This window comes from Marmota flaviventris, chromosome 20 (assembly GCF_047511675.1).
Source record: "Marmota flaviventris isolate mMarFla1 chromosome 20, mMarFla1.hap1, whole genome shotgun sequence".
Taxonomy (NCBI): Eukaryota; Metazoa; Chordata; class Mammalia; order Rodentia; family Sciuridae; genus Marmota; species Marmota flaviventris.
Window position 1 is genome coordinate 21,791,736 of NC_092517.1, and position 12,666 is coordinate 21,804,401.

Sequence of the window (12,666 nt, forward strand, 5' to 3'; positions counted from 1 at the left end):
CTTGGTCAGTGGGTTAACTGTTGTTGAGCTGCAGCAATGATCTTTATCATTTTCCTGGGTCATCATGCTGATCCACCTGGTCCAGCCCAGCATTCTTTTCCCAACTTGACATGGCTTCATTCAGCACAGGCAAGGGAAAACACTGGCATGTTTAAAAACTAAAGTTGAAAAAAAAAAAAAAAAAAAAAAAAAACAAGGAAAACAAGCTAGGCCCAAGAGAGAGTTCCTGAAGATGTTCCCAAGGGTCAAATTAAAATAGAGGTGATTTGCATATCATTAGCATACACAGACCCATTCATTCAACAGACCATTAAATGTCTACCATGTATAATCTCCTTTAATTTCTTTCGTCTATCTAATTGTTCTGGCCAGTGTTTCAAGAAATATGTTGAATAGAAATGGTGAGAGAGAGCACCCCTGTCTTGTCCCAGTTTTTAGAGGGAATGCCTTTAGTTTTTCTCCCTTTAGAATGATATTGGCTTTAGCCTTAATGTAGAGAGCCAGTATGATCTTGACGTGTGTTCCTGTTATCTCAAGTTTTTCTAATTTTTTGAACATGAAAGGCTGCTCTATTTTGTCAAATGTTTTTTCTGTGTCTCTTGAGATGATCATATGATTCTTATTTTTAAGTCTATTGATGTGATGAATTACCTTTATTGATTTCTTTATGTTGAACCAACCCTGTATCCCTGGGAAAAATACCACTTGATCTTGGTGCACGACCTTTTAAATATGTTTTTGTATTTAATTTTCCAGAATTTTATTCAGAATTTTTGCATCTATGTTCATTAGAGATATTGACCTGAAGTTTTCTTTCTTTCATTTGTCCCTGCCTGGTTTTGGGATCAGGGTGATATTGGCCTCATAAAATGAGTTTGGAAGTGCTGCTTCTTTCTGTATTTTCTGAAATAAATTAAAGAATATTGGTATTTTTGAATTTCTTCTTTAAAGGTCATGTTTAACTCGGCAGTATATCCATCTGGGCCTGGGCTTTTCTTGATTGGTAAGCTTCTGACAGCATCTTGTATTTCATCATTTAATATTGGTTTGTTTAAATTGTGTATGTCTTCCTGATTCAATCTGGGCATATCATATGAATTAAGAAATTTGTTGATGCCTTCAATGTCTTCTATTTTATTGGGGTATACATTTTCAAGATAATTTCTAAATATCCTCTCTATTTCTGTAGTGTCTGTTGGGATATTGCCTTTTTCATCATGTATGCTGGTAACTTGAATTTTCTCTCTCCTTCTTTTCATTAGCATAGCTAGGGGTCTGTCAGAGAACCAACTTTTTGTCAAGGTTTAATTGTTTCTTTTTATTCAATTTCAGTTCTAATTTTAATTATTTCTTGCCTTCTACTGCTTTTGCTGTTGATTTGTTCTTCTAGAGCTTTGAGATGAAGTATGAGATCAATTATTGACTTTTTCTTCTTTTAAGGAATGAACTCCATGCAATGAATTTTACTCCTAGTACTGCTTTCATAGTGTCCAAGAGATTTTGATATGTTGTATCTATGTTCTTGTTTACCTCTAAGAATTTTTTAATCTCCTCCTTTAAGTCTTCTGTAACCCATTGTTCATTCTACTGTACCAAATTGAATCACTCGTTGAACTGCTTATAGAACTTGAAATATTTCAAGTTTGTCTTTTCACGAGGCGGAAGTGTCACTTTACATGTCTCCAAACATTAATATTTTATGAATATTTTACACATTGGGAATGTGTCATGGATGATACTTGAAACTAATTGTATTGGGGATCTCAATCTATCTCATGGATTGAAAGCAGAGAGAATAGGAACCAGACTGTTTTCAAAAGCTTTTTTACCAGTCTTTTTGTCCCCCTTGTGCACAATCACCTTATGAGAATATCTTTGACAAGTCTGATTTGCATCTGGAATGTCCGCCAAATTTCACATTCAATGATGGCAGAAAAGATAGGAGTTGGGCTTTTATTCAGTGCTTGGGTTATGGTATATATCCTTCACTTCACTCTGATATGGAGTATAAATACTGTTTTTGGACTTAAGTATTTTCCTCTGAATTAGATAATGGAAAGTATCTTATTACATAATTAAAGTCAGTCTCCTACATGACAGTCAGTTCTACAAACTCTTAATTCAAATTAAAACCTGAATAATGGTTTGGTCCATGTTCTTTTGATCTAACAATTTTATTTCAGGAGCCATTGACATTCAGGGATGTGGCTATTGATTTATCTGAGGAGGAATGGGAATGCCTGGGTCCTTCTCAGCAGAATTTCTATAGAGAAGTGATGTTGGAGAACTACAGCAACCTAGTCTTTATGGGTGAGCATAACTTTCCTTCAAAATTCCTAATTATCATTATTTAGTTTTCTTCCCTTGAAGTATATCATTTGGGAACTTCTCCACAAGAATGTGTTGCAGATTTAAGCTTTTAATAAAAAAGATGGGGTAGTTCTTGGTGCAGACAAGAAAATGTTAATGATGTTTATTTCCATCCTTAATGTTTTTATTTGGTGGCATGATATGTATCTTTCACTTGACATATGGTTGACTTAGGGGAATGCAGTGATGTCAAATCCTGTGGCCCACATATAGCAGAGGACATAGTTGAGGTAGAGGAGGAAGCCTAAATTCAAAAAGGTTCATTGAGACATTATCCAGCAGAAAATATTTTTGAGAAGCTTTGAATTCTTTCTCTTGTTATCATAGAAAAACCTGTCCTGTGTTTTGTGCTTTAAAATTATGTAGTATCCTGCTTTTCCTCTAGTAATGTCTACATACATTAAAATTAACAACAAAACACTCCCCTTGCCTTGTGAGTGTCAATATTATCTGACAGCTCTTCCATAATTTAAAAAAAATATTTTTAGTTGTTAATGAATTTCCTATTTATCCATATATGGTGCTGAGAATTGAACCCAGGGCCTCATACATGCTAGGCAAGCTCTCTAACACTACTCTACAACTCCAGCCCTTCTTCCATTATTTGCAGGAAAGTTTTTCACATTTCTGGAGACCTCTAAGTCCACCAATTGTAATACATTACTATCATAAGTCAGTTTATCTAATCTTATTTGTACATTTTTTTTTCACTAAAATTTCCTTATCAGTGTTCTTTCTGATATATGTAATGGATTTTCTGTGAAATTATCTGCCATGGAATGAATGTCAAGTTGGACAAAGACTGCTGTTTTGAGAGATGGTGTAAGTTTTATTGGAGTTAGCGGATTTGTAAAATAATACATCTGTGGATATTTACAATTTGATTGTTTTTTTTTTTTTTTCTTTTTTTCATTGTGTACAGTAGGTTCCATATTATAGACTGGGTTTCCTCATATCAGTTAATTGCTTCACAAACTAAGATATGTATGATTCCTGTTTGTATTGCCAAAAATATTATATGTTCTTTTGCTTGTATAAATATTAAGCCTCTTTTGTCCATGACTTTTGTATTTTATCTTGATTGGCTTTTCATTCTGCCCATGTACGTAGAAATTGAAGTTTTCTATGTGTAATTGTCACGGGGATTCATGGCAGTGATACTCTCATGCTGAACTACACCTCAAGCTCCTTTTCACTCATATTTGGAGAGAGGTTCTCACTAAGTTATTGAGGATGTCTTGAATTTGCAATTCGCCTGCCTCAGACTTCCTAGTAGCTGAGATTACATGCATGCTCATCATTTGTATATTGATGAGCTTGTTCTTATTTATAGGATAAAGAACACATTATTTTAAATGTAGCTTTGAGAAATGTTGCAATTCTCTTTGTGGTTTTGATTACAATGAAAATTAAAACATAAAGTAAATCTTACTGTCTCCAAAATTTTAAATATACAGTTCAGTAACCATAATTCAAATTGTTATGCAATATATCTCTACAAAGTTTACATCTCAAAAAAACAAAACAAACAAAAAAAAAAAAACAATGCCTATGAAGGAAGGGCTCATTTCTGTCTCCTCATCACAAAACTATTCTCTTTTGTTCAGAAAGCTTCTTTTTTTAGTTTAGAGATGTTATGTTCGTAGAATTCTGCCATATTCTTTCTGTGACATTTCAATTAACCTAGTGTACATACATTTTGTAAAAATATATAATTAGAATAAATTCTTTGACTTCAAAGTTCTGTAGTTTCTATATTCCAATATGGCTCATCGTTCTTTTCAAGGGATATTTGGTTTGTGTCCCCCATGATGGCTCTGTTGAATAACAATGTAACAACACTGGTGTGCAATGTTTTTAATTTGCTATTGATGTGAGGGCTTATTGCCACACTCACTAAGAACTCCGTCTACTTGACTCCATGTTTGCATTACAATTGAATCATGTAACTTTTAGTATATTTTTGTTAGCAGTGAAATAGTCTTATTTGTATTTTGGGGGATATTCATACAATTTAAAGGATAGATTTCTCTGCAAAAAATTCTTTTTAACAATGGGAGGTTGATGAATATTACATGGAGACTCTAGTTAACTTTAAGTAGTATAAACATCTTTAAATTTAATCTTTCAATTTTGAACAACAGCATGCCCAAGAGTGTTCAATCAAGTGACACATATTTAGGAATTTTTGAAAATCCCTACCACTTTTGACTTCAAATATTTATTCCATGTTGGTTACAAAACAACTATGACTTAAATATTTATTAACCTTTGTTTTAATATATAAAATTGATCTAACCAGCATAATATCCCACTTTTGATAAAGAACAGGGATTCTATAAGTCTATAGTAGTTTCAAAATATTTTCAAAGACTTATGCTTTGCAATTACCATTTTGCTTCACTGTATTTCCCTTTTCAGTAAGTGGGGATTTATGTCTCTTAGTATCACAGTCATTCTTTGTTTTCATTCAACCCTCTCAGTGTTTTCTTTGTGTGTTTGGGAAGTATGAAGTATGTAGTGAATGTATTTACTCTTAATTCAGAATGTAAGGGAAAGGGTACTTTTCTCTCTTTTCAAAGTTTTTTTTTTTTTTTTTTTTTTTTTTTAATTTAAAACGCTTTCTATTTAAACTATGTTTTGTGTACTATAATTTAGACAGCCCAGGTTTTGTTCGATCATTTTTGTATGTGTCATTATTATATCCTTTTGCTTTCAGTATGTGTGTGTTCTTAGGTTTAGAGTATCCTGTAGACTACCTACAGTTGCAATATTTAGAGTTAATTCAGATATCCAAGTTTTGTTTTGATCAGAATTTTGGAATCTTGCATTTGCCAACAAAAACATCTAAAAATGAAGAATTTCCTACTCATACTTTGTATGAGTATCAACTTGACTTCACTTTATTAAAAAACTGAATATATTTATGTGTTCTTTTAAAATTATATTATTGTCACAGTTATATATGCCTATTAACAGTATTGTTGTTATGCTTTTTTGCTTTCAAATTCTATTGCAAAATTACATGTTTTATGACCCATCATTACAATAAAATAGATTTTTTTTTGCCAAGAAATGTTTAACATTTCATATGGCTTATGATGCTGTGTACTTACATTTTATTATGAAGGATTACCTTTAGTACTTTTTGGAGAACAGATCCAGTGTTGATGAATAGTGTGTGTATTTTTATATGTTTAAAGTCTTCATTTCCTTCTCTTTTGAAAGGTAGTAGCTGTGAATATAATGTCTTGGTTGATAATTTTATTCTTTCATCCCTTGAATATAGATAGACTTGAATTCCTTCCTGTGTTGTGAAGATTGGACTAAGGATTTCACAATTATATAGTTACACATTTCTAGGTGACCCATCTTTTTCTCTTGGATGCTCTTAGTATTCTGAGTTTTAAAACTTGGATTAAAACCTACTTTGAGTCTTTACAACTTGAAGAAAACTGAGCTGCTTGGATGTTTCATTTTTCCTATTTTCTGAGATGTGTTTATTAGTATTGGAAAGAGAACTTAAGGGCGATTTAGCACTTTGCATTTTTTACTTTGTCTGGTCTTCAAATTTTGATCCTCTAGCTCAACCTCCTATGTTGCTATGTACAACCACCCCTGACTCTTTCAGACATTTTCTATAGAAAGTCTTTAAACATACATTTTCTGCTTATTACTATTAAAAATTCTTGACTAATTTTTATTCTGTTATTTTGTGTGTTGGTTAGTTCAGTAAACTTCTTTTAAATTATAATTGACTATTCCCTTTGAGTAATTCATAACTTTGCTTACAGTTGATTTAGCCATGTTTTTTTTCTGTTGGTAAGCAGTATTCCCTTTATGAACAGTCCACAAATATTCACATGTTTCATATTTTTCTTTTATAATGCAACAGAAGAAAGATGGTAGATTTTGAAAATATATTCTGAAGGAGGAAAATCTTTGTATAACACAATGTATTTTTCTCTAATATATTACTCTCTATAGTAATGTACTCATCTTGGATACTGTAAACACAAAGATGATTAGGAAAATTTTCAAAGTAATTTTCTGTGTGTATTTTTATTTGATTTATATATTTCTACAGTAATTATGGACTTGGATTTAATAATCCACTCCCCTGCTGTTATTTTTTGCTGTAATTTCTTAGGTTTGCAAAATATACTCATCCCAGTAAAGTAAGTAAACATGTTTATTATTTTTATTTATTACAGCCATGACTTCTCATCATCCTCGAGAAATTTTACCAGAGCAGGGAATAAAACAGAGAGAGGGAAGATATGGAAAGTGTGCCTTTGACTATTTACAACCAAGAAAAAAATGGGAAAATATAGGTGAGAGTAAAGTTCAAAAATTGTCTTATAATAGACAAAATCAATCAGTAGTCCCTATTTATGATAAAAATTTTATGGTCAAAAGACACCAGAGACAATTAATATCTGAAAAAAAAATTAATGTATTCCAATTATTTTGAGGAGTTTTTTATGTCTTTAAGAATAAATCCACAGCCATTTTTGAACTGAAAGGCAATGTGGAAAATTTGAAATCTAGTCCATGCATCAGTTTTTAACTTGGCCAATTATAAAAGTAGCAATGAGTTAAAATTCCAGTCAAACATTTGCACAGAAAAGATATTTCTAAAAGTGATCCTTTTGGGAGTTTCTTTATACAATGTCCATTTTTCTGAAACAAAAGATTAATTTCTCCTTGTGCCCAAATGGACAATATTAAGAGTTGTAGAAAAGTTTCTACTTCCCCACTATTGCTCAATGACAATTCTGATACAGATTTCTGGAAAGTGCACTATATAGATAATGCTATAAGTAACAAAATAAGCCATGTCACTACCCTGAGTAATGACCAGTATATTTACGTTGGTGATAAAAATTATGAATATAGAGAAATCCTAGTACTTTTCTAAAGGAAATTTACCAAGATGAAAAATGTAGGAAAGTCTTGCTTCAGTGATCAAAAACTAGTATTCATTAAAATATTCATAGCCAAGACAAAACCTGCAAGTGTAAGATATGTGAAAGGGCTCTTAACCACAGTGCAGAGCTTGCTTAATACAAGAAAGTTTATAGAGAAAGAGAGCCCTATAAGTATAGAAGATATTGAGCAAGCAAATGCTTTGATATATTTTTTAAACACAGCAGATACTATGACAGTGATAAATTCTACAAATTTAAAGAATGTGAAAAAACTTTTAGTGAAAAGTTACAACTTGTTAAGTATCAGAGGATTTATACTGAAGGAAAGACCTGTAAATGTAAAAAGTGTGGGAAAGCCTTAAAAATTTTTCAACTCTTACTCAACACCAAAAAATTTATTCTGCAGAGAAGACCCACCAATGTGAAGAATGCAATGCACTCAAGAGCTTTACTCAACATCACAGTGTTCATACAGGAGATATGCCATGCAAATGCAAAGAATGTGACAAAAATTCTAATAAAAGCTCAAATCTTATTTCTCACCAGTGGACACACCCTGGAGTGATGCCCTACATATGTAAACAATTTTGCAAAGGTTTCAGTCCAAAACCAAGCCTTAAAAATTACCAGAGAATTCATACTGGAGAGAAGCCCTTCAAATGTAAAGTATGTGGCAAAAGTTTTAATAGAAATTCACATCTTGATTGCCACATCAGGATTCATACTGGAGAGAAGCCCTACAAATGTAAAGTGTGTGGCAAGACTTTTAATAGAAACTCAAATCTTGATCGCCACAACAAGATTCATACTGGAGAGAAGCCCTACAAATGTAAAGTGTGTGGTAAGAGTTTTAATACAAACTCAAATCTTGATTGCCACAACAGGATTCATACTGGAGAGAAGCCCTACAAATGTAAATTGTGTGGCAAGAGTTTCAGTCAAAAATCATCACTTACTCAGCACCAGCGAATCCACACTGGAGAGAAGCCCTACAAATGTAGAGAATGTGGCAAAGATTTTAATCAACAATCATCACTTACTCGACACCAGAGAACCCATACTAGAGAGAAGTCCTATAAATGTGAAGAATGGCAAAGCTTTTAATATTGAAGATCACATCTTACTAAACATTATAGATTTTATACTGGAGAGAAGTTTTACAATGAAAACATTGCATCAGTGTCTTTAAGGATGAATCAACCCTTATTTCACAGTAGTTCAACACTATTTCACACCAGAGATATGATAGCACAGAAATTATATAAATGTAAAATAGGTGACAGATTCTCCAATAGTTGTTCACACCCTACTCAGCACCTCAGAATTCATACGAGTGAGAGGACATGTGGGAAAATTTTTGCAAAGCTTTTGGCCATTGATCAAACATTTTTAAAAGACTGGAGGATTTATAGCATATAGAAACCCAAAGAATGTGTCCAAGAGTGTATTCAAATTTCTGACGTTTTTTAATTTCTGACCTCATATGTGTAGCAAATGTGGAGTAGCATTTGTCCAAAGTGTGTACCTTAGATAACAGCAAAATATTTACAAAAACACCTTGACAAATATAAAGATTGTAGTAAGTTTCTTATCTATAGTCCATCCCTTGAAGTATTTGGGACCTAGGTGGAAAAAATCATTTAAATGTAGAAAATGGGTAATTGCTTTTGACATTTGCTGAAAATTTTCCTAACATCTTTAGCTGATATTGTAGAAATAAGGAAATAAAGGTATAGAATTGTGCATCCCTAAAAGGATATAATTTTAGTATAAATCAACAATTACTAAAGAGTCTCATTTTTCACAACTGGAGAAATTATAATACTCAGAGTTGATTATTTCAGAAGTCTCTTAAGATTTATATGAAATTTAAAATTTAAATTTTTAAGAGCCTCTTAAACTTAGGGACACTTAATCATTAAACCACATCCTCAGATTTTTTTTTTCTCTTTTACTTAGAAATATGGTTTGCTAAGTTGTATAGGGCCTCACTAAGTTATGGAGCCTGACTTTGAACTTGCAAACCTTCTCACGTCCCTAGGGTCATGGCATTGTCCACCATGCCCGTTTTACAGAGCATTTTTACTTATATTTCATTACAGATGCAATTTGTTACTAAATAAAGTGTGAATTTCTTAATGTGAAACTTTTCATGCATTTAATGATGTTATTAGGTCACACATCTCCCACTATTCACTTTGCTAATGAATTGATGCAATAGTAAAACATTCTATTGGGTAAATAATGCTATAACGTCTCCATTAATTATTTCATATGTTTAATCAAGTATTATTTGGAGAATATTATTTATGTAAATTATATACTCTCTTGTTTGTAATTATTGGAAAATTAAGAGAGTTATAGGAAGGACCTAGGGATACTAAAATAATGCCCAGATATCCCTAGTTTGAATTAGGACTTTAACATTTCACCTTATAGAGTAGCAGTACACCCTAATGGATCTACAACTCCGGAGAGTTATACAAGCTCCCAATCAGGGAGTGGAGAAAGACCCAAGAGACTAGGAGCCAACGTGCGTATTCAGGCAATAAAGGAGGGTTGCTGAAGGGGGAAATATTCTTAATGTTTCCTGGGGAATCCACATGGTCTATAGGCCCATCCTGACTCTTGGACTGAAGAAACCATGCAGTTCCTCATGAATTCTATGACATTCATCACTGAGGTGACTATACTCACCTCTAGTGTAGGAAAAACATCACAGTTTGGGACCACTTCTTTAGTTTTGGATACCCAGTAAAAAAAGTGTAACTAGAAACATGTAAAATGATGACTGTAAAAAGAAAAAGATATACTATTGGAGCACTTATGCCCCCACATTTTTTATTCCATTATATATTTTGATTTTGTAGATCCTTTGGTTCTATGTAATAATTTACATTATAATGTTTGTTATACTTATTGGATTATATGATAGATAGCATGTGTCATGGTCTCCCAGAACCCTCTGCAACCCAGTAATTATAAGATACTATAAAATAACCATGTCCCTCCTCAGATCTTATAGCTCCAAGAGCCCATGACACCACAGAGAGAGAAACACAATTTTGATTGAAATAAACCTCTAGACTCTCATCTACAAGTCCTGTTCAAAAAGTAAAAACACAATATTCTCTTCATATGTGAGACTTTTGAGTCAACAAAACACCACCCATCAACATTTCATTTAACTTATTTTGGGAAAATAAATATTGAAATATAATGATAAGGTCTAGGAGAATAATATTCACACCATTCTTTATTCCAAAGGTTAAATATCTAGGTTTCATGCTTATCTCCACATTATTTTATGCAGAAAACTGGCTTCATTTTACATATGAGAGTTTAAACTATTTATAAGGCCCAGAGGGAAGATTCAGTGCTAGAAGTCTAAGGAAAATACTAAAGATCTTCCCTTTTCTTGATTGAATGATGTCTGCAATCCTTGATGAAACAGCTAAAGAATGCTGATTTCTCAATGCATCTGGCTCAGTGGCTCACTCATTGGAATCCCACTTTATTTAGCCATCTCAAGCCTATCATACCCTCCTCTAGGATCTGACCTGTTCTTGGGAGGACTTGGTTTTCTTCCGGGGATCACCAGGTCATGCAAGATGTTAGAATGAATTTTCCTTTGTTCTAACTTGTATTTATTCAGCCTCACTTTCAATACAAGTTAGAACAAGACTTCAGACTCTCACCTGTGGAGAGGATGCTCTGCCCAGCACTTCCCAGTCAGGACCCTGAAAAGCTCTTTGGGACTACCCAGTACATAGGTTCAGTGGTTGGGTTTTCATAGTCTGGCAATACAGTTGCCTGTGTCTTTCACTTTTGCTTTCTCTCTTGCTTTCATAGTATTACTCAAAGAAACACTGTCTTGTGTGAAGAGAGTGTCTTCCTTATCTATTGGATCTGATCTGCGAAGTTGAGCAGCTGCCCACATACTGAATATCACAAACACATGTATGTGTTACCTAATCATTAAGTAGTGTATCTTTCAACTGCATGATTTTTTATTGCATGGGGGAGGAAATTGAGAATGCTTTCTTTGAGTGCCCACAGCACTATTCATAGTATTCATAACACTGCTATGTAATGTTTCCTCTCTGCTCAACTTGTAAATATTGTTCTTATGCTGCTTTGTAAAACAAATAAAAAAGAGTTGTAAACCAAAAATTTTGTGATTGTAGCTAGTTGCGCAGACTGACTTGGGCAACTCTATTTACCATTGTTGTTTTGTATGGGCTCAAGGTACTCTTTTATACTTTTACTTAACCTGAATGACATTACCATTCATTGAAGAGTTTTTAACTCACAAACCTTCTAGGTATACAAATTTTCCCATGTCATTTTTAAAATTTCCTATTCTTTTTAGGTATACATGATAGTAGAGCAAATTTTGACATATTATACATGGAGTAAAACTCATTTTATTTATCATTACATTCTTGAGGTGTACCTGGTGTGGACCGTCCCTGGTGGTGTATTTATATATAAACATTGAAAAGTTGTGTCTGATTCATTCTACTGCTATTTGTATTCCTATTTCCCTTTTCTTTCCCTTCAATCCAACTTTGTCTAATCCACTGAATTTCTATTCTCTCCCCCTCCCTTGTTGAGTGCTTTAGCATCTGTATATATTATGTATTATATGTAATGTCTGTTTCATTCTTCTATCATTTCTATCCCCATATTCCCTCCCCTCCCTGCACTCCTCTCTACTTAATCTAAATAACTATTCTTCCCCACCCCCATTGTGAATTAGCATACACTTATCAGAGGGAACATTTGGCCTTTGTGTGTGTGTGGGTGGGCTTATTTCACTTAGCATGATATTCTTCAACTCTATACTTTTACCACCAAATGGCATAGTTTCATTCATCTCTAAAGCTAAGTAATATTCCGTTGGTGGGGGAAATTATATATATATATATATATATATATATATACACACACACACACACACACACACACACACACACACACATATCACATTTTATTTATCCATTAATCTGTTGAAGGAAACATAGGTTGGTTCTATGGTTTATCTATTGTAAATTGTGCTGCTATAAACATCGGTGCAGCTGTTTCCCTGTAGTATGCTGTTTTTAAGTCCTTTGGGTATAGTCCGAAGAGAGGGATAGCTGGGTCAAATGATTTTTTCCATTCTGGTTTTTCAAGGCATCTCCATACTGCTTTCCATGGTGATTGCACAATTTTGGAGTCAATCTCATGAGCAATGTGTGAGTGTTCCTTTCCCCCCACATCCTCACCAACATTTATTGTTGCCTGTATTATTAATGATTGCCATTCTGACTGAAGTGAGATAAAATCTTAAAGTAATTTTGATTTACATTTTCCTCATTGC

General features: G+C 33.2%; 1 protein-coding gene across 1 annotated transcript in view; it reads left to right on the top strand.

Annotated features, from left to right (window-relative positions):
- LOC139703056 (zinc finger protein 420-like) overlaps positions 1–8,405 on the top strand; it is a 236,252-nt gene extending 227,847 nt beyond the window's left edge. The window contains exon 6 of the mRNA XM_071605976.1: positions 7,864–8,405. Within this exon, the coding sequence (XP_071462077.1) occupies positions 7,864–8,405 (542 nt within the window). The remainder of the gene's footprint in view (positions 1–7,863) is intronic.
- Positions 8,406–12,666: the final 4,261 nt, after the last annotated feature.